We start from the raw sequence: 22,731 nt of genomic DNA, 5'->3' as shown, positions 1-22,731 counted from the left end.
GTAAAAGTGTGTGCTAGATAATAAATCAAGCCTATCACTTTTATAGACCGAGGTTGTGGCCATAAGCCAAGAAGTTGGTCACCTTGAAATTCAACTTAGACCAGAAATCATTGCTAGGAAGATGTGACAAGAAGCTTGTATAATCCTAGGAGTGAGTATTGTGGTGAATTAATCATGTTAAGTATTGTGCTGAAAGATACAACCATCCTGACAGTTGGCATCTCAGTCAGAGCAAACACTGTAGGTCATGTTTTTATCCTTCTTTGTAGTGTACTTCTTGTCCTCCCAGCAAAACTGCTACATAATGCTTAAGGCTTCACTGAAGCTGTCTCTGCTTATCACTCAGCTTCTTAAACGTGTAGCTCATATTCGGTATATTCAGGCTCAAAAATATAAAGTTATGGATCATTTGTACCAAAGTAGTCATCGATTAGTAATTGTTGTTAACGGAAATACAAAGAAAGGAAATAAGTTCTGGTAATGCTTAAAATTATCAAAATACGTAAATATTACCGTGAATTCCGGACTGTAATCCGCTACTTTTTTCCTACACTTTGAATCCTGCGGCTTATAAAATGGTGCGACTAATTTATGGAATTGTTTTCTGCTAATTGCCATGTTTTGTGTTTAATAGTTTTCTTTAAACCCAAGAATAGGACTGAAATGGTGTGCTATTGTTTGTGCTATGGCGCTATCTTTTGGACGACGTGGCTCACTGCAGTGTTTCGAGTTGAAAATCTACTTCGTTTTGCCTTGAACCGAAAGTAAAACTGCCAATAGAGGTTCTCTAGTGTTTTCATGCATATTTGTATGTGCTATCTTAATGTAATGAAGGTAGCTTTGTGAGCATTAGCTAATATGCTAACATGTCTACAAGTGTCTGTGTTAGAAGTATTAACTTACAATAGCACTATGTTTGAATTGTTTGTTTCACAAATTCATCAGTAAATTTACCAAAACACCACCGTGAAGTTAGCTTCTGCAGCTAGTGGGTCCATGAAGATGACTTCTGTTTTGTTTGATCAGCCATTTTGCTGCCATGTTACAAACACCGTTTGTAAACAAATAAGGTATGGAAAAAAACATTTACAACATATTTGTGTAACTAACTCATTTCACAACGTATATATCTGTGGCTTACAGTCTAGTGCGGCGAATTTATGGAAAAATAATGTATTTTAAAATTTAAGTGGGTGCGGCTTATATCTCGTTGCGGAAAATACGGTACATATTATGAATGTGCCTGTTACATATATACTTACAGTGTGTATATGAAAGGAGGTATAGGCGGAATCGATTGGATACCATAACTAACTTTTGCTAGCAGTTTTTCACTATTTAGAATGCACAGAAAAGAGAAGGGCATGTGTTCTTGTCTCATATAGGGATTGTGAAAGATGGGCAAAATTCTCGAAAAAAAAAAAAGTGCAGTTCCCTTTTAAATTTAATTCTAAACTTTTGGATGTCCAAATGTTTCACGTTTTACTACTTCTGCACAACTTGCTGAATAACAAAAATGACAACATGAGTGCAACAAAAAAATGTCCTGGTTCAATTATGAACGGTATTTAAATGCTTTTCACATTCTCACGTAATGAAACCAAAATGATACCAAAAAATGGTGTGGCTTCAAACAGGAAGTTCTCATGAGGAAGTGGCCGCTGAGGTTCCAGTGTGAAGTGAACCAGTGCTGAAGAGACTGGAGAATAATGTCGTGTTTTTCGAGAACAGCAAGTTGTGCAAAACGCTTTTAAGCTACATCCTGAAAGCTGAATCTCCCTAACTTTTTCAAGTGAGTCGTATTTGTCTCATGGCTCATTTTTAGATGACAGCCTGTTGACACACATGACTTCCTCCTAGTCAAAGGCCGGCTGGTATTTCACTGAAAGAAAAGATGCAGCACTTCAGGTGTTACTCTAAATGTCCGTCTGTACGCACAAGTTCTTGGACTGTTCTGCTTGGTGGTAATTGTTGTTGGTTTCTTTGACGAGTTGTGTACTGCGGCCCTGAGAGTGATACGCCAGGTTGACACTTTCCTCTGTGATGAAGTTTACGCTGGAAAGTTCCGCATGACTCAGCGAGGATGTTGGCGAGTGGGGAGTGGGGACGACGGCGGCATCAGGGCCCTTGCAGGAAGTCCGAGAAGCAGGGCATGTCTCCAGGCGGTCGTTCTCCACCTCAGGTAAGGGGCTGATGGTGGCGAAGCGTGTGTGGTAGTCGCCTCCGCCAGAGCCGTGGCTACAGGAAGTTTTCATACTCTCCAGGTCAGAGCAGCTGAACTCTGAGAAGTGGCTGGAGTGAGAGTCAGAGACAGACGGCAGGCTGCCGCTCAGAGAAGGAGAGTCAAACTCTAACGAGTTGGTGCTACGTTGCTCCAAAAGCTGAGTGTCCATGTCTTCTCTAGTCTCATCGATCCTAGCGCCGCCGCCTTTTTTGCGCAGTTTGCCTTTGCACTTTTTGCCTCCTGAACTGGAAGAGGAGGGGCCGCATGTTTCTTTGACCCATTTGGTAGACGTTCCTCGGCCCTCCGAGAACATGCAGTCGTTAGAGGGGCAGGTCCAGCCACAGCGGCCAACATGGCTGCCGTGATCGGCACTGCTACCGCCACTGTGGTGGCGTAATTTGTCGGGTTTGGATTCAATGTCAACCTGGACTTCCATGCTGTTCCCATCTCTTGGAGGCGAGGTGAAAACCGAGAGGAGACACAGGAGGACATTGGATCGGATGTTGATCACAAAAACATCAGTATTACTTTTCTAACTTGGGTGTGTAGCTCACAGTTACTGATTCAATACTAATCAGTTGATAAGAATCATTGGATTGTTTTTCTGACCACACATAACTAGACCACCACTCAAACCTCCGCCAAGTCCTTACTGTTACCAAAATAAAACAATTGGGGAGCGTGACTTTCTTGAAGGGGTTACAGTGGAACCTCGATTTACGAAATCGTCAATGTACGAACCTTTCGATTTACAATGCAGAGACCACATAAATAGGCTTTGTGTACGAATGTTTCATCCACCCATTCATTGTGTGTCTGCAGCACAGCCATTTTATACTTGGCAGCACATCCATTGTGGGCGGGCTAATCTATCTCCGTTGCTCATTCAGTCAGCAAAGTACTGTTGTTAGCTGATTGATTGAAACTTTTATTAGTAGATTGCACAGTACAGTACATATTCCGTACAATTGACCACCAAATGGTAACACCCGAATAAGTTTTTCAACTTGTTTAAGTCGGTCCACGTAAATCAATTCATGGTAGCTACTGTGCAACTTTGTACTTTTTAAGTGTTTTGACATTTTTTTCTAGTTTTGCGAGTTTAATATGAGTCTAATGAAAGCAACGGACAAACGATGTGTGGTTTGAAACATTCAAGACGTATCCACAGCGTTGTCGACACTGCCTACTGCCACTACCCCTCCCTACAACAGCATGCAAAGAAGATTAACTGACAAGGTTAAGTTAATTTTATTTTTTTATTGCTCATCGTTGTAGTGACCTGGCTGTGAGTGCACCACAGGGCTAGTGACAGTGTGTGTGTGCGCGCATGTGTGTGTGTGTGTGTGCATGTCCGCTCAAAATGAGTTTCGCTGGTTGTTGTTGTTGTTTTGACTTTGTTACTAAATAGAAAGTTGATCATCACTCCCTTGTTGTTTATTTGATATACAGGACGGTATAGTGCTTTATATTGTGTTCAAAGGTTTCAAACTGTTACGAAAATATAAACTTTTGTCGAGGCTGCAACCCATTATTCACGTTTACATAAATGTGCTTTATTTTACAAACTTTTCTATTAACAAACTATGTTTAACAACCCATTAAGTTCGTAAATCGAGGTTCAACTGGTTCATTACTTTTTCTTACACAATTCTGACAGTGTCTGTCCTACAAGGTACTGGTTTACTTTGCCAAAATGAATGCTGGGAATAAAGCAATTAAACATAAACACATGTGCTGCTGGCTGATCAAAGCAGTCTATGATTTTATCATCTGTCCAATAACTTGCAGATTTGAGGTCTTATAACAAACATGTTTCACGCTGCTTACTTCGGCCACATTTTAAATGACATACCTGTCAAAAGGAATGTGGGCATTCAGGATGGATCCTGCCAATGCTTTGGTACTTGCATTGTCACTGATTGTTCCTAGGCTGACAGAACCTGACTCGCCACTGAGACTGCAATGGTCCTTCTGCACATCAGCTTGCACCTCCAACCTGTCGTCATGTTAGAGGGTAGACAGGTCACACACCTGGTAGGGTCTCCCAAGGAAAATTCATTGATTATGACCGGCTAGACTAAAGGTTGAAATATGCTTTTGCGTCACATAGCTTGAGTCTCCTATGACGGCGTCTCGATTTATTTATAGCTTAACGACGGGGGCTGACGCATGACAGACTATTTTCCTCCAAAACGCTAGAGGCAGTGTTTTCCTAAGTGAGCAGCCACAACTCTCGTTGACTAAGCTTATTATGTGTAGTAGTTGAAGTAAACATGGCGACTGAAGCGACATACACACTGTTATTGGAGTTGGAATATATAATTTTGCAACAACAGTCACTTTTATTGTGCAATGATAGGCTAAAAAAGTCGACCAATCAAAGCTCTGCACTCCATGTTGCCGTTGACGCGAGGTTAGAAATATTTAATATATTTTAGAAATATAGGGTGTCGCAGCCATGCAAGCTATGTGACGCGAGAGCATATTTCAGCCTTTAGGGCTTAAGGATGCGTACTGAAAGTTGTTACAGTAATGGCACCGGTGCAGACCTAAACAATAATACCCAGACCAAAAAACAATGTAACTCTAAGTGCCTCATTTTAGTGTTAAATTAATAGTTACTTTTAACTTAGTGCAGTGCTTAATTTTTTTATGTTGCGTCCCCTCTTAGGAAGAAGGATGGTATTCTTATTAACATTAAAGGTAACAAAAAGAAATAACTACCGTATTTTCCGCACTATAAGGCGCACCTAAAAACCACAAATTTTCTCAAAAGCTGACAGTGCGCCTTATAACCCGGTGCGCTTTATATATGGATAAATATTAAGATTCATTTTCATAAAGTTTCGGTCTCGCAACTTCGGTAAACAGCCGCCATCTTTTTTCCCGGTAGAACAGGAAGCGCTTCTTCTACGCAAGCAACCGCCAAGGTAAGCACCCGCCCCCATAGAACAGGAAGCGCTTCTTCTTCTACTGTAAGCAACCACCCGCCCGCGTAGAAGAAGAAAAAGCGCGCGGATATCACCGTACGTTTCATTTCCTTTGTGTGTTTACATCTGTAAAGACCACAAAATGGCTCCTACTAAGCGACAGGTATCCGGTTCATGAAAAGACGCAATCTCTCCATCCGCACACGGATTACTATTTCACAGCAACTGATATTCCTGTGAACCGCACTGTGGATACAACGGGAGCACGTACGGTGAATATTCGCACCACAGGGAATGAGAAGTCATCCTTCACTGTGGTTCTAGCTTGCCATGCTAATGGCCAGAAACTTCCACCCATGGTGATATTCAAAAGGAAGACCTTGCCAAAAGAGACCTTTCCAGCCGGCGTCATCATAAAAGCTAACTCGAAGGGATGGATGAAGAAAAGATGAGCGAGTGGTTAAGGTAAGTTTAAGTTTACGCGAAGAGGCCGGGTGGCTTTTTTCACGCAGCTCTGTCCATGTTGATATACGATTCCATGCGCGCCCACATCACGCTGGTTTTAATATATTATTAAAGTTTGACTGACCTATCTGACTGTTTTTTTGACATTCCTTTAGCGCAGTTAGATGCGGCTTACAACACGGGGCGGCTTATAGGTGGACAAAGTTTTGAAATATGCCGTTCATTGAAGGCGCGGCTTATAACCCAGGGCGCCTTATGGTGCGGAAAATAAGGTATACATCAACTTACAAGGAAAAACTTTAAACTATTTTTTAGTATGTAACAACAAAAATGTAAGTGCATCAAATTAACTGAAATTTAAAATATATGCATATCCTTGTTGAATCTCGAAACATTTTTTGACTGACTTGGACCATTTGATACTGAAAAATAAAATAAAATAAATCCAATAAGTAATTGCAAATTACAATTGATCAGCAACAATAACTCTGGAGCACAATATATGAAACACTTTAGCCTAAAAAACAAATTGACTAAAACAATTTGTGCAGATTTGTTTCTAATCGATATAAAAGCCAGGATTAATGGCTACAATGAGCACATTTGGTAGTGTACAGAATGATACTGCATGATACTGATAAGGCATGTTCCCCGGGGTCACATGTGCAACCCCTGGCATTGCACCGGGCTTGCCCTAAGGGAAAATGGATGGATGATGTAGTGTACCTGCTAAGATAGTGGACCACGGCACTGCCGGAGAGGCTTCCTGTGATGCTTGCTCCAGCCAAAGCCATCGTGGATGCCGTCTCACTAAGGTTGTCCCTGATGGCCCCAAGTCTGTCCATTTGGCTGCCACTGGCACTTAAACTGCCTGTAAGACCCCCGACACTGCCTTCGCATATACTGGGGTTGTTTCTAGTGTCTGCCACAAATGTTGAATCTACAAACACCAAAAACGCTCAGTTAGAATTGTGTAGAAAACATTAAATATCAACATCCAAGTAGGCTTCATCAGTTCATGCTCATAGACTTAGATGGGTCAGATCTAGTTTAGCGGCTGGTGCCAATACCTCAGTAGGCTTGAGCATTACCTGATTTGAAATAAGTCTCAGAGGTCCCACAACAGTGTAGTTAAATCTAACCTTGTAAGTCATATTCGGAACATGCACTTCTGTTTGTCTTTTAATGCTAATGAGCTGTGCTTGTCTGAAACCTCCAAATTTAAACATTTGGTTTGTCATTATGAATATTGAACAGGTCTTAATTTACTTTGGCATGGAACTCAACTAATTAAATAGCATTTTTGCTTCATTATGACACAATGATTCAGCAAAAAATCAGTAGGCATCATCAGTTCATGCTCAAGCCTACTGAGGTATTGGCACCAGCCGCTAGACTAGATCTGACCAATCTAAGTCTATGAGCATGAAATGATGGAGCCTCCTCGGATAAGAGGCGTAAACGTCTTCTAAGACAAACCAAACAGTCCAGTTGCGATTGATTGAATGCCCTAAGATTACAATGACCTAGATGAATGAGAACATTTAAAGACATTAAATATCATCCACAAAACATCTCACTGAAAGTTGATTATGAATAAGGTCTGTAAAAATGTTCATGAATCCTTGTGTCATGATGAAACAAAAACACTAATTAGTTTAGCTCCATGCCAAATTAAATAAAGACCTGTTCAACATTTATAATGTCAAACCGAATGTTTAAATTTGGAGGTTAAAGACAAAAACAGCTCATTAGTATTAAAACGACACACAGAAGTAAATGTTCCGAATATGACTTACAAGGCTAGGTTTGCCTACACTGTTGTGGGAACTCTGAGACTTATTTCAAATAGTAACAAAAAAATACCTGTTCAATATGGGACTTGTACAGTGTACTGAAGGGTCAATGTGATATCCTAAAGAACATGGTATGCAGTGGTATTGCATGAAAGGCTCAACATCCAAGCATGCACAAATGCAGCAACACCTACTTCATATGGGCGTTTGTAGAAAGTGTTCCTTATTAATGTAATAACGAAATGTGCTCAACCAACAAATCAAAATATTGACATTTCATGTTGTCAAGGCAAGTGATGCTTGACAAACTCTCATTCTGAAAAAAACAAAAACACTCCAGGGTTTCCCCTTAATGTAACTAAATGTGGCACACCCCCACGGCAAAATCATAGCTATTCTTAATGAGGGTTTTTTTACGTGACAATAAATCAAAGTACCCTAAATTCTTGACTATAAGCAGCTACTTTTTTCCTACAGTTTGAAACCTGTGGCTTATAAAACAGAGCGGCTAATTTATGGATTTTTTTCCGCTGGCGTCTTTAAGAAAAATTATTTTATAAAAAAAAGAAAACAAGCACAAACACTGAGAGGATGTTTTATTGTTTGTGCTATGGCACCATCTTTTGGACATATTTGCTCACTGCAGGTGCTGCAGTGTCCCTCCATTTACCAGAAGTGCTTTTTTTTTCAACTGAATTGTCGTTCATTTTTTTAGACGTTCATAGCGTTCCTACTCGTATGAATTATTCCATCATCACTGCACGCAACACTGGTAAGTTTTACAGTATAGTTAAAACGGTTTATACCTACTGAACTGTCCCATGTGTGATATCTGTAGGAGTATTTTAATGCATATGTGTACGTGCTATCGTAATGTAATGACTCTAGCGTCGTTAGTATTAGCTAACTTGCTAACACGTTTACGAGTAGTCTATGTTAGTAACATTAACTTACAATGGCATTCTTTTTGGTATTGTTTCAGTTTTACAAAGTCCTCAGTAAACTCACCAAGATGTCACCTTGGAGTTATTGAGTGTTTAGCTGATTGGAAAGCGAGTTAGCGGGTCCATGACAATTACGTCTATTTGGTTTGATCAGCCGTTTTACTGCTGTTTAACAAGCATTGTTTGGAAACTATTAAGCTATGTAGATAAACATTTACAGATTCTTGCTGTGTAAAGAACTTGTTTCGCAACGGATATATCTGTGGCTTATAGTCCGATGCGGCTAATATATGGAAACATATTTTTTTGGAGCCTAAATTATTAATAACACAGATTTTTTTTTTTTTTAAATGTAAGTAATTTTTTGGAGCCTTATTAAAGAGTATCATATCATCATAGCAAATTATACGATGACGTCCTGGTGACCAGACTTCCACCATCACAGGTATTTCGGCAATCAAGGGGAAACCATGTACTCTGCAGTTCCTCTTTTCACACATTCCAGGTTGTGGCAAGACTTAACTTGTAAGTCATAATATTCATCATTTCTTTGCTATGCAGACCACAAGGGTAGTGGTGTGCACTGTGGTGGGCTTACCGGTGGTTGCTGTCCCAGTGGCAACATTCAAGTCGTTCTCATCATCAAATTCAATGCGGACACCTTTTCCTTTCCCTGTCGAGACACCACAGCCCCCACTGCGGCACAGCGAGATGGGCACCACGCCGTACACATACGCCAGCATGATTGGGACACCAATTCCTGAAGCACAGATTAACACACACACAAAGCAGTGCCAAGTTAGGAAAATTAAGGTTTCTATTGGGACCAAATGTGTATACCCATTCATTTACGGTTACCGTATTTTCCGCACTATTAGCCGCACCTAAAAACCACAAATTTACTCAAAAGCTGACAGTGCGGCTTTTAACCCGGTGCGCTTTATATATGGATTAATATTAAGATTCATTTTCATAAAGTTTCGGTCTCGTAACTACGGTAAACAGCCGCCATCTTTTTTCCCCGTAGAAGAGGAAGTGCTTCTTCTTCTACGCAAGCAACCGCCAAGGTAAGCACCCGCCCCCATAGAACAGGAAGCGCTTCTTCTTCTACTGTAAGCAACCACCCGCCCGCGTAGAAGAAGAAAAAGCGCGCGGATATTACCGTACGTTTCATTTCCTTTGTGTGTTTACATCTGTAAAGACCACAAAATGGCTCCTACTAAGCGACAGGGATCCGGTTCATGAAAAGACGCAATCTCTCCATCCGCACACGGATTACTATTTCACAGCAACTGCCTAAAGACTTTCAAGAAAAGCTGGCTACTTTCCGTGCATATTGTAAAAACAAGATAGCTGAAAAAAAGATCCGGCCAGAGAACATTATCAACATGGACGAGGTTCCACTGACTTTTGATATTCCTGTGAACCGCACTGTGGATACAACGGGAGCACGTACGGTGAATATTCGCACCACAGGGAATGAGAAGTCATCCTTCACTGTGGTTCTAGCTTGCCATGCTAATGGCCAGAAACTTCCACCCATGGTGATATTCAAAAGGAAGACCTTGCCAAAAGAGACCTTTCCAGCCGGCGTCATCATAAAAGCTAACTCGAAGGGATGGATGAAGAAAAGATGAGCGAGTGGTTAAGGTAAGTTTAAGTTTACGCAAAGAGGCCGGGTGGCTTTTTTCACGCAGCTCCGTCCATGTTGATTTACGATTCCATGCGCGCCCACATCACGCTGGTTTTAATATATTATTAAAGTTTGACTGACCTATTTGACTGTTTTTTTGACATTCCTTTAGCGCAGTTAGATGCGGCTTACAACACGGGGCGGCTTATAGGTGGACAAAGTTTTGAAATATGCCGTTCATTGAAGGCGCGGCTTATAACCCAGGGCGCCTTATGGTGCGGAAAATACGGTAACTGTTTTTTGCTTGGATAGCACTTTTGTAACCCACACTTTTCCTCATTCACTTACTGATGATGTTTTGCATAATGTGAACTTTAATATTAAACAAGCCAAATTCTAGCAAAGGCTCCTATTATGTCACAAGATGGAAAAAGATGCAGGGAACTGAAGCACAGACTGACCGACAGTGACTGCTGCAACCACTGGAGACACAATGACAGACAGAGTGACGCCACCTGCAATCACCAGGTTCCTCTTGTGTTTGGAAATATCTTTACCTTCATAGCGATTGTGAATCTGGCAGAGAAAAGGAGGAGAAAAAAAAGGCACATTATCAATTTCTCATTACTGATAAAATATGATTTAATAGACAGCATGTGTTTTTGATGCATTCATAAATGACTAGGGATTGGTACCTTTCACATTTAAATCAATGCGGTTTCAATTCCCAATACCTGGAAATCATTAATTTGATAGTTCTGTGTGCGTATATGTGTTAATAAATGTTGTTTATCAATAAACCATTTTCTTTAATTTAACACCGAGTTGATAATGATCAATGCACTGTCGGGTTGTTATATCTTGTTTTCTTATACTTCCGAGTCTCATTTGCTAGTATGCAAAAATTTCAGTTTGTCCTACATGTGTTGTCGTAGTCAGGAAGTTGTCTTTGCCGTGAAGTTAAATCTGCCAATCTTGTCTTTTAGCCCTACAAAGTGTTTGTACTGTAAGTATTGTACTTATTACACACCAGCTATTAGATTGTAACGCCCATTTTAGCTGTAGTCTTGGTTGTCAAAAGGTGTTGAAATTGCAATGTAAAATCTCTAATGCTAATCCGTAGCATGTATATTGAATATCTAATATAAATTAGCATTGAGCTAGCTTGAAAAGTGAAGCCTTGCTTTTAAACACTTTCTATCAGGCAGGCATTGATTGCTTTGTTGGCATGGAATTAACTAAAGGCAGTCTGCTATAAATACGTGTTTGCCCGCCAAGTACTTGAGCCGAGGCCGAGTCTGAAACCAGACATGACGTCACGTGCCACAAAAGATATCAAAAATTGGTAATAGGTACCTTATTGTACCGACTGGATACAGTCGGTCTGCATAAAAGTACTGAATTTGGTACTCATCCCTTTAAATGACATGAGTAAAATCAACAATCAGGTATATTGTCAGTTTTTAAAAGAATGCAATATATGTGAAAACACTATGTGCAAATTGTAAATAGTTCTTGGCAATGTAAGGTACATTAAATGTATAAACAAATGCTCAGTCATGTGATCATTCCTGAATGTACTACAAATATAAATAACATAAATCTTATCAGTATTGAAAATGTGAAGAACTCAGAAAAATCCCACAATTAAAGATTTTTTCCAATACAAAAATAAATTAAAAGGGAAAAAATGTGACAGGGAGGGTTGAAACAAAGTGCATGAAGCAATTTAGCATATTTTGTCAGATATTTAAAAAAAATATATCAATGAGCTTTTCATAACTGCATTCTGATCTGAGTTACATAGACCTACCAGGTGAAATGTTTTTTTTCTCTTTACAGTCAACGATGATTGGAAATGAGGGATCAATCAAGTACTGAAGCAACCTTTCAAACCAGAAAATGTCTACCATCTTGTGTTCAGTTCACTTTAAAATCAATAGGGCTTCTTATTACATTTTAGTAAGCTATTTAGTAAAAGTATTGTTTTGGATGTTTGTACCACATAGATCATGGTGGACGACCACAAACTATGTAGTCATGTAATTTAGTGGCGATATCTGCAATAAATTTAGGTCTTACAGTAATGTTCTTTGGTTAGTCAATAGCTTTATCTCAAACTTTTGAGGGAAATTGCAAACCAAAAGAGAAAATTCCATATACTGTACTGTATTCCAAAGTAGTTCATCCAAATATTTGAGTTCTTACCTTCCTTCCAATATATACAGGGATGCCGATAACCATGGCGGGGATAGCTATGCCAGCAATCAGAGCAATGCCAACAGGGGCACCAACAAGTGTTCCTAATTGCCAAAGAATCTTCTTCTTCCTGCTCCATGGCTTCTTCCCCCAAAATGTACAGCCTGATGGACTGAGAAAGTAGTAGGTGGGGGAAAAAAATCAAGGGGATTTAGAATTACTTTCTTTTCTCGCACATGCGCGCAAAGATAATTGTGAATTTGTGGCAGAATGGTGCCCATGAACACTGTCACCTGTAAATCTGGGCCATTTAGATTTTGGTTTAACACTTGCTGAAAGATCCATTTTTGATAAAACCATCAAACTTACAAATTAATTAACGTTTCCGTAATTTAGCACATCTAACTTGTCTTACACAACCTATCATAAGTACAGTCTCTTTGAACATAAAGTTAGAATATCCCCATTAAGCAATAAAAACACTTCTCAAGTATGTGTTGTCCTTTGCACGCACATACAAACCTCAGGTAATGCAAGTCGGAGATCTCCTTCATACACAGCCAGCAGAACTCACAGCCGCAGACGGCGCAGGTCATGTGGTTACAGCTGCCATCGTTCATTTTGATGATGTACGCAGCACAGCGTGGGCATGGCTTGATGTCATCAGCTGTGGGCACAATGACACAGTGAATCAAAGACTTAACAGTCAGTATATAATTTCAATCACCAAAATATACATTATGATAAGACTGATACAATTTATATACACACTTTCAACCAGCAGTAGTGCATTTACATCCTTTTCTTTTCCGAGAAAAGGCAGACATGTGACAAAGGCAATAAAAGCCTAAAAATATATTTTTAAATTGAGGTACTGAGGAAAAAGGAAACTGACATCCACTAACGCTAAATACATGATTAAAATATGTTTTCTTATGCATTCCGCTAAGATGATTGATGAGTCATGACATTTTTTTTGATTTAGTAGCACAAGTGGTAGGACACTTGAGCAAAAAAAAAATAGTTTCACGCTGTTTGCTTCACCTCATGAAAGATGGGTACTCATATACGCGTGATATTTATGATGAAATTTGTCTTATCTGACTTATACATGGTGTTATAAAGTTGGATACACGTGTTAAACAATGTCAAAGTATCAAATCATAAAGTTCACAAATTTAGGCGTGAGCTTGCATACAGTTTTGGATGCCTCTTCGCGGGGTTTTGCAGTGGCAACAAGATGACGTCACGGCGAGTTGGATGTCCTTATATGGACAATAGGCCTAGCTCTCAACCAGAGGGTTGAGGAGCTCCTCCCTTCTGCTTCAGGCAACGAAAAAACAAAAAAAGATAAAATATAGTTTTGGGGTGAGGCGTGGTTTCAATCGCAATCTGTGAACGCCTCCACAAACGACCAGCTTGCAGACAGACTCAAAAAAAGTGACTCTAAAGCAAAACGTACACAAAATTTAAAAACAAAGCTTATCCAAAACATGTTCAATACACCACAAGGAAGGGTTTTAAAATCATCATAAGAAAACATCATAAATAAAAAATCATCATAGGTTGTCCCCTTTAAGAATGTAATATTGTCACTCAAATCATTGCCTGCACAATAAACAACAATTTCCCCTTGTACCAAATTAATCTAATATCTATGTTTTGTTATGAGAAAAATGGTTCAAAATAGAAATGGAAATCTTGCAACTACTCACAATTCGTTTCGATTCTGATTCTTGGGGTGACATTCCGATTCAGAATCGATTCTCAGTTTAACACGAGTCTTGATTCAAACGGATTCTCGCAATATATTATTTGGTAAACTTGTAAAAATTATAATAAAACCTTTAAAAACAGGTTACAAATTACAAAAATCTCCTCTTGGCTGCAGATCTCCTAAAAAACCTATTTTTCAAAAAAATATAAAATGTTTGAAAATTATGAATCGATTTAAAAATCGGAATAAATAAAAAACGCAATTCAGATGTGAATGAATTTTCTGAGCATCCCGGGTTGAAAAGAATGGATTGTGTTATCTCACCTGTTTTTGTGTGTTTGCGATTCCCATGACGCCCCAAAAATGTAATCCAAACCATAGAGGCATGGCAGAGACATTAATAAAACACTTTTGCCTCTTTTCAAACGAGGCGTTTGGAATTTGAGACTTTAATGACGTATTTTGCCTCAGTTAGGTCAGCGGATATCTCCATATATGGTAGAGGTTTACCCGAAGAGCTTTACTCGAGTGGGCCATTTTTATTCAGTTGTAGTCCAAAGTTTTAGTCAACAGTTTCCTTTTTTTCCCCTCTATCCTCTTGTTGTAAGGCAAATTGGCTCATATATGGACACGCATGCTAAAGTCCTCCGTTGTTGCCATTTCTAATAAAAAGTAGCTATAGTTCTAACTTAAATCTGTCAGTAAAGTCCATATGGAAGCGCTAAAAAATACAACATAGCTGACAGGGTAAGGACGCAGTTGAAGGGGGATTGGCACAGAGGAGGACTTTGGCACGTAAATAAGACAGCCCACAAAATGTTGCATTCTGAGGACAGTCAGAAAGCGTCTTGAAGATGGTCTGTAAAAAATGTGAACTAAAGCACCACCATTACATGTTTTGTAGATCACAGGGAATTGTTTTATATATAAAAAAAACATGACCTCTTAAAATTATAAAGTATCTCCTTGCAACAAACTAAAGTTGGGGAATCTGGCATTATTATTAAGTTGAGTTACGTATACTATTGTCACATAATAGATTCAAACTACTAATGGATAAAGCAAAATCCACCTAAATTTCATGTTGGCTTATAAAAAAATCTGCAGTGTGGACCAGCAACCTAATGTCGGAAAAGGGTGAAGAGTCCATAGTTTGACATGATGACGTAACATGTAGAATGACAGTGTGTGCTTAGTCAGCCAACCTGCAGCTCCACTCTCTTGGCTGTAGCTGAGAGATGACGAGCGAATTGTCCTCAGACGAAGGCTTTGGGCTCTCTGTTGTCGTGCAGCATCGCATGTCTGGTTGGGGTGCCATAGCTGCTTACAGTGATAACAGAACTCTGTACCACAACCCTCCCTCCCGCATGCGATCTTGGGACAGCTAGCACAACCAAAGGCAATGACTGCATACCTAGCAAAAAAACAAACATATAGTGACATAACTACATCTAAGTACAAGGTAATTAATTTGACAAAGGTGATATAACATAATGGCTGCAGTCCATGGCTCAAAATGAATGCGGACACAAACACGTGTGCAGTGTAGCAATGCGATCGCTCCTCACCAGTTTTTATAGTTAAACCATACAAAATAGAAATCAGTTGAAAGAATGCAAAATAATCCAGAAAATTAAAACCCTTGACTTGCTCACTCACCAATGAATACATTTGGGAACCATATAAAGACGTGCCATACAGTAATACCTCAACATAGAGCTTAATTGGTTCTGTGACGGAGCTCTTGACTCAAAACACTTGTATCTCAAATCAACTTCTCCCAAAGAAAGAAATTGATATCAATTTAATCGTTCCTTGGCCCCCCAAAACAACCCAATTTCAACATGTAACATAGGACTGGTCCGATAAAACGATATCAATATATATCGCGATAGGCACGTAATTGATATGCGTAACAAATGTGTTCGATAAAACTTTCAGTTGGAAGAAACCGAAAGTTACAAAGCAAGGTTGGTTAGCAAAACAGGAAGTGATCAGTAATGGGAGGGACACGCTAACAGCCAATCACGTAAAAGTATCATGTTTGGTTGCGCTGTCTTGCTGTTGATTCTCTGGATTTCTTTCTTTTGCATTCCAACAAAAATCGTCTCATCCTTGGTGGCGAGCAATGCAGCTAATGGGAGCCATCGATTCTACCTCTAAATCACTTAAAAAATGCATTCAAAAACCGTCAACAATACTTCATTCATGTTCCGTAACCTAGAAGAATCAAACTGGAGCTACGTTGTTATTGTAAGAGCAAACACTGAAGGAACTAATTTTCTATTGGAGTAACGCATCGGCATGCTTACGGTATTAGCCGTAGAAGCTAACTACAGCAAGAGACACGCTAGCTTCTATGTCAGCGTTTGAGTTTGTAATGCAAAACACTGTGATAGAACACCAATCTGTACTGACTGAAAAACATGAACAATCATATTACAGTGTCTGTAAAGTATTAGCCCACATTTCATGTTTTGTTTGTACAAAGCTGAACTTGCCAGAGAGCGTGTTCACTGTAGTTGTAATGACACGCATGATGGGCTGCATGTATCATGATCAATATAAAGTGTGACAGTTGGTCCAGCTGGCCCGGGACGTTTCCTGTTGATTTTGGGTAAGCGCGCCAATTTATGTCGAAATAGCTTGTCTCCAAAATCCACATTTGCAGCTTTGAGTGACTTTCACCTCACTCTCTCGGCTTCAGTCTGCTCCAACGTTTCACCCTCTTCTTTGTGCTCGCTTCTATAAGTATAGTTCATCCTCAATAATATATTTAGCTTAAAAAAGATAAGTTGGTGAATCTTCATTTGTCCAAAAATAATCGCTTTAGTTGTCTGTTACAAAGTCTGCCATGATTACAACACACCCGTGTTTGATTCTAGAAGTATGAACAAATATTTGTTGCCAGAAGTCAGACTGCTGTGGAAACAGAAATCAATGATTCCAGGCAATGATTCAAATGATCAAAATACGGTAAATATTGAACATATTACATATTATTATGAACGTGTCTGTAACTACATTGTATACATATACTTGCAGTGTGTGTATAAAACGTTGCTGGAGGGTTTCGAAGGTTGTTTTTTTTACAAGGCTACAACTATGACTCCCATTAGACACATCTTTGAATCATTTTGTATCATCTTTAAAATCCTAAAAAAAAGACATGTATGTTCTTGTCTCTCATAATAATTGTGAACAATAGGCAAAATTCCAAAGAAAGTGCAGTTCCCTTTAAATAAGAATAACAGACCAAATCAAGTGTTACATATATGTAACTTCCTGGCATTAAATCTGTAAAAAAAAATAGTTCTTCTAAGGTTTCTCTATGTATACATTTTCACACTTCGCACTATTTTGTTACACATTATTAAGCATTTCTTATATATTCCTTGCACCTTAATTTTAAGAGGTTATTGCTCAGTGTTCAATTTGATTTTAGAATTGTGTTTACATTGATTAAGTGTTTTCCATGGTTGTGTTGACATTTCCTTTCATTTCTGCCTTGATTGCTAAGGGGATTATAATCAGAGGAAGGTTACATTTGAAAATAATGTTTACATTCAATATATTTTTCTTCTGGTCATTATTCTCGATAGGACATAAAACATTTCAGTTATTATCGATACTGACCGATATAAAACACTTATATCGTGATGTGGTTTTCAGCCATATCGCCCAAGCCTAATTTAACATGCTTTTTCCAAAGAAAACAAACTTTTAGATAAGTTGTATGAAAATCAACGCAAACAAATACAGTAGTTTTTTAAGTAATGTAATAATGTACAGCATTTACCTTGGAGAACAGACTTCTACCGTATCTCCTACGAGCTGCTTCTACGTTAAACACATCATTACCAGCTTCGCCATATTTTCATGGATAAATGTTCCCCATTTAGATATTTTAACATCCTTTGCTGACTTTAAACTCCTCCTGCTTCAATGTGGAGCCGACTAGCAGTGAAACGCTCAACTTGTACTGTATTCAGCACTGTCCTCTACTCTCACTTTCTTCCTTACCATGGTTGGAAAAACAAAGTTATGTCAACCTCTAGCTATAAGCTAATGCTAGTGAGTTAAGACCAGATGTTTTGGGCAGATTTTACAAGGTTTATTGGGGCATTTCCTTAAACCAACTAATAACTGGGATGCTTGTAACTCAAATTTTTGCTTGCAACTTAATGCATAACAATTAGCCGAGAGACAGCTTTATCTCAAAACACTAATGAATGGGATTGCAAATGTAAATCAGTCATAAATAAAACTAATACAGGAAGTACTGTAGTATTCAATTATTCCAAACTATAATATACTTACCCGCAGTCAGGTGCCGGACACCAACGGCAGTCAGGGTCAGCCACCAACCATCTCCTGAGGACGAACTCCTCGTATTTCTCCATGAGTCCACGGTCACTAAGAATCATGCGGATGTCATGTGGGTTGAAGCGCTCCGAACACTCAGGGCAACTGATGTTGACACGTGACTCTGAGATTTCAATACGCAGGTACTGGCGTAGGCAGTCAACGCAGGAGCGGTGGTGACAGGTCATGATGTCGGGAAAACTCTCTTTAGAGTGGTGTAGAAGGCACAGGGGGCATTCCAGGAAGTCCTTCTCCACTTCAACCCCCTGCTTGGAGGAGGCTGTGGTGCAGGCAGACAAACAGGTTCCAGAGGCAGATGAGGTGGAGGCATCAACAGCAGAGGCAGCTCCAGCCACAGTGGAGACGGCAGAGGTCTTATTATAACACATCTCGGAGTGGATGCTCTCGATGTTAGCTATACCATCCACCCCTGTAAGCCCTCCAGGTCCGGGATTGTGCAGCTCTCGAGACTTTCGGCGTATCGATTTGGCTTCCCTTCCCCGCCATCTAAAAAGGGAAGCCAGGGATAGACGTCTTTTCTTGGGAGCCTTCTTCACAGAGGACAGGGAGATGGTGGAGGTTGTGGACTGCAGATCCCGGTCAGAGCCCGTTACCCCACTACTGCCATTGCCAAACTGATGGTGCTTATGTAGGCTCATCTCTCCAGGAGGAGGGGAGGGATTAGCCACTGGGGAGCCAGGGCAGGGTAGCCTGTCCCTCACATGTGCAGGAAGATCAGGGAGTAAAGTGGGGCTGGGAGAAGGAGTAAGGTGATGGATGGGGGAAGGTCCAGGGTGGGGAGGGGGTAGGGCTCCAGAAGGCCCTTCTGCGCTTAAGACATGGTGGCTTCTCCTGATAAACCTCGCTGTCACATCTAAGAGACGGATGTTTGCGGAAAATGCTCACGTGGTCAGAAATGGTTGCAACAGAATCTAGCAAAAGACAGAATAAAAGAGAGCAAAACAATGTCAATATAGAGTGTGCTTGGAGTCAAGGCCATGATTTGTCATGTAAATATCAAGACATATATACAGATCAAAAATAATATTTGAAAGAACTGTTACCTAAAACAGTTGGGGTAACAATGCATTACACCTAATTGGATTACACTCCTCCCACACTTCATCGCAACACATCTCAGATATTTTGGGGAAAAAACAATGTTTCTTTTTTTTTTTGGTGTAATTCTACATGTTTTGGGCCAACAATAAGTGTTAAATTGAGTTTTATTTGTTTATTTGTATTTGAGAGGAGTACCTGGAATCAGCTCTCTGCAACTGTCCAGTCAAAGTGGAGATGCACTCTTTTGATGCACTTTATCTTTGACATCAAGAACACAGCTTTAGAGTTGTGGAACGTCAGCGCAGACACGCAAAGCTAACACGGAACGCTAACATCAAAGCTAATGGTCGTAGCTACGACTGTTGTTGACCAACTTTGTGCAGAACTTACGTCTGTGGTTTCAGCACATAAAAGCCCTGCTCTAACTTTGGGGAATTACCCAGAATGTGACAAAGTATTTCCTTGTCGACGGCTAGGGATAGGAATTGAAAACCGTTTTTTGTTCAGAACCTGTTCCTATGTATACATTTTTTGGAATCGCTTGACAATTTTTCAAACGATTCTTTTAACGATGCCACGGATGGGAATTACGTCATTATGCAACATGCGTAGTGATGTCAGACAGCAAAATGGCGGCACCCGAGCGGAACAAATACTCTTAAATTAAATTTTACAAGAAAAGATTGCAACTTCATCAAGAGGAAGACATACAAGCGATATACTTAAACAAATAAACAGAGCATGCGATAATTATAAAGAAAAGTTGCGTTTTTAAACCACCCAGATCTCATACCAGCAGCAGTAACACTAGCACATCATTAGCCGTAAATACAACAGGTATTAATCACCTATCATGTTCGTGCGATTATTTGTTAAACTGAAATGAATGCCTTCTCATTTCGATGAGCAAAACGAGAGACAGATTCTGACTAGTTCCAGTTCATGTCTGCCGCCTGGCGTGAGCTTCTCCTTTCAACGCGACAGGGAAGAGTATACGCAGGACAGACAAATAGTGAATACGTTTGTGGTCAAAGGCTTGCACAAATGTGCCACAGGTTTTCAAGAAGTGAATGTTCAATCGTAGTTGGAGAAAAGTTGCATGTTTTCCTGCAACCACATTGACACTTAGTCGTTTCCATTATACAGGTCAAACTCCTAAAATTAGAATATTGTGCAAAAGTCCATTCATGTCGGCAATTCAACTTCAAATGTAAAACTAATATGTGATATTAACTCATTACATGTAAAGTGAGATTGGCAAGCCTTTATTTGTTATAATTTTGATGATCATAACTCACATTTTTTTTGAAGAGGCCACATTTCCTGAGATTTTAAATTCAAGGTTTTCATCAGCTGTAAGCCATAGCCATCAAAATTATATTAAGAGAAGGCTTGAAATATCTTGAGTTGCATGTTATGTACATGATAGTTTCACTTTATAAATCCAAACAAACTATTCTAATATTTTCAGTTTCACCAGCATATGTTCTAGGAAAATGACAAAAGATTCTTAAAGGTTTTGAAAATGTTACTGTACGTTACCATCTTGCGTAATTTCCACATGTTTTATTTTGTTAGTTTCTACAGAAGACTTTATTTCTTGTATTTATTATATTATACAGTTGTTTTGTTCTATGTGATGTGCCTTTTAAACAGAAGACTTTATTTCTTATATTTATTATATTATACAGTTATTTTGTTCTATGTGATGTGCCTTTTAAATCCTCAATGTTGGCTTTATAAACCTCTCAACCAAGCAAAATGTATGGCAATCCACATTTTTGTTCTTTTTTTCCCAAATAACAATTGATAAGAGAAACGATACGGAACCGAATCGTTAAGCAGAATCGAAACCGGAAGTCTCTTATCAATTTCCATCCCTATTGACAGCCACAGCAATGACGCTACCGGTGAGTAGTGTAACCTAAAGTAGGACACACTCAAGGCTACTATATAGGGTGAAAGACTATATGGGTGTTATTTCATGTTTAGAGGGCTCTAATAATGTTTTTAAAAATATTTAGAAAGTCTCAAACAGTTGTTTATGCTCTAACTATAGAAATAATTGATTTATTAATAATAATAATCCTACTTTGTGGAACTCATGTTAACAAAAGATTCACATGTTCATCGCTGTTCATCTGTCCAAAGCATAGTGTTGCAGAGGTCTTGGGGTCTCTTAAGATGGTCGACTCCATGTTTACCATGTTTCTTTGAGCTTCATCACAAACTGCAGAGGCATGACACACCATTGTGACTTGTACTCTTGGGTAGGATGGCCTTCTCTGCCCAGTAGGAGACAGTGTCATTGATCCACTTATATTTACATAGCTCGTGTTGGACTATTACCCTTTTACATCTGTACATTGATTAAACACAGATGTAACTGAGACTCTTATGCTCTAAGATCATCTGTTGGTCTCTGTCCCTTTTTGCTCGCACTGAGCTAGGGAAAAAAACACTTTTGTCTATGCAGCTCCTTGTGCTTAGAACATGTTACAAAGAGACTGGAAGCTGACTGAATTTTTATCCTTAAATGTTTTTAAATCTAAACAGAGCATTTGAAGCAGTCTCAGTTATATGTAACAGTTTTACTTGATATCCATCTTGTCATTTTAATGTGCAATTTGGAATGTGTAACTTTGCTGCCTCTTGGACAGGACTCCTTTGAAAAATAGTTTTTTGATCTTAATGAGATTTTTTTCTGGTTTAATTTTTTTTTTTTTTTTAAACCTTGCGTACCTTAAATAAAACATGGCATGAAAGCTGCATAAAGTATTTATTTTGGTAATGTTTTGGTTTATATAAAAAACATCTTGAAAGAAGAATGTGCGTACATGCATGCAGTGCTTTGTCACCAAGCTACTTGCTAATGTTTTGAGACTTAATTCAAGTCTTGTGCCGGTCTAAAATCGTGTCCTTTTATCAACTTGGGTGGAGATATTTGCACGGATTAAACCATTTTTGCGTTTAGATGTGCCTTTATTTCACATAAGTTTTATGTCATTTTTTGGCATACCACATGTCAGCAGTCATACCACAACAGGTCAAAAATAATTTAAAACGATTAAGTAATAATTCTATTTAAAAGCAAGTACATTGCCCAAGAGAACTGGTTTCTCGATCTTTTGAAATGGACTTAAACTCCCCTAAAGTGATCAATTCTGGTAGCCTCAGATCTTTCTGGATGTCATTCTATGACCAGGGAGCAGCATAACTGTATTTTACTTTGTAGCTGTATGTATAAATGGTGCTACTGAAGAGGCAGCTGGTTGCATCAGCTCTGTGCTCGTTTAATTTCTTTACTTCTTATTTTCATTGGGTTTAACCTTATTTTTGTGAAGATTTTGTATCTGCACTGCAACCACATAATTTTCTCGTTGTGGGATGAAT

At 39.2% G+C, this 22,731-nt stretch overlaps 1 protein-coding gene across 1 annotated transcript in view; it reads right to left on the bottom strand.

Annotated features, from left to right (window-relative positions):
• Positions 1 to 268: 268 nt before the first annotated feature.
• LOC133595915 (E3 ubiquitin-protein ligase RNF19A-like) overlaps positions 269 to 22,731 on the bottom strand; it is a 32,596-nt gene continuing 10,133 nt past the window's right edge. The window contains exons 2-10 of the mRNA XM_061948744.2: positions 18,232 to 19,208; positions 15,117 to 15,325; positions 12,717 to 12,861; positions 12,204 to 12,366; positions 10,457 to 10,571; positions 8,961 to 9,122; positions 6,349 to 6,562; positions 4,080 to 4,223; positions 269 to 2,673 (exon numbers count right to left, since the gene is read on the bottom strand). Coding sequence (XP_061804728.2) covers positions 1,917 to 2,673; positions 4,080 to 4,223; positions 6,349 to 6,562; positions 8,961 to 9,122; positions 10,457 to 10,571; positions 12,204 to 12,366; positions 12,717 to 12,861; positions 15,117 to 15,325; positions 18,232 to 18,935 — 2,613 coding nt within the window. The 5' untranslated portion in view covers positions 18,936 to 19,208 and the 3' untranslated portion in view covers positions 269 to 1,916. The remainder of the gene's footprint in view (positions 2,674 to 4,079; positions 4,224 to 6,348; positions 6,563 to 8,960; positions 9,123 to 10,456; positions 10,572 to 12,203; positions 12,367 to 12,716; positions 12,862 to 15,116; positions 15,326 to 18,231; positions 19,209 to 22,731) is intronic.

Source organism: Nerophis lumbriciformis, linkage group LG04 (assembly GCF_033978685.3).
Source record: "Nerophis lumbriciformis linkage group LG04, RoL_Nlum_v2.1, whole genome shotgun sequence".
Lineage (NCBI taxonomy): Eukaryota > Metazoa > Chordata > Actinopteri > Syngnathiformes > Syngnathidae > Nerophis > Nerophis lumbriciformis.
Note: the sequence above shows the minus strand (reverse complement) of the source record. Positions and strands in the feature narration are given on the sequence as shown.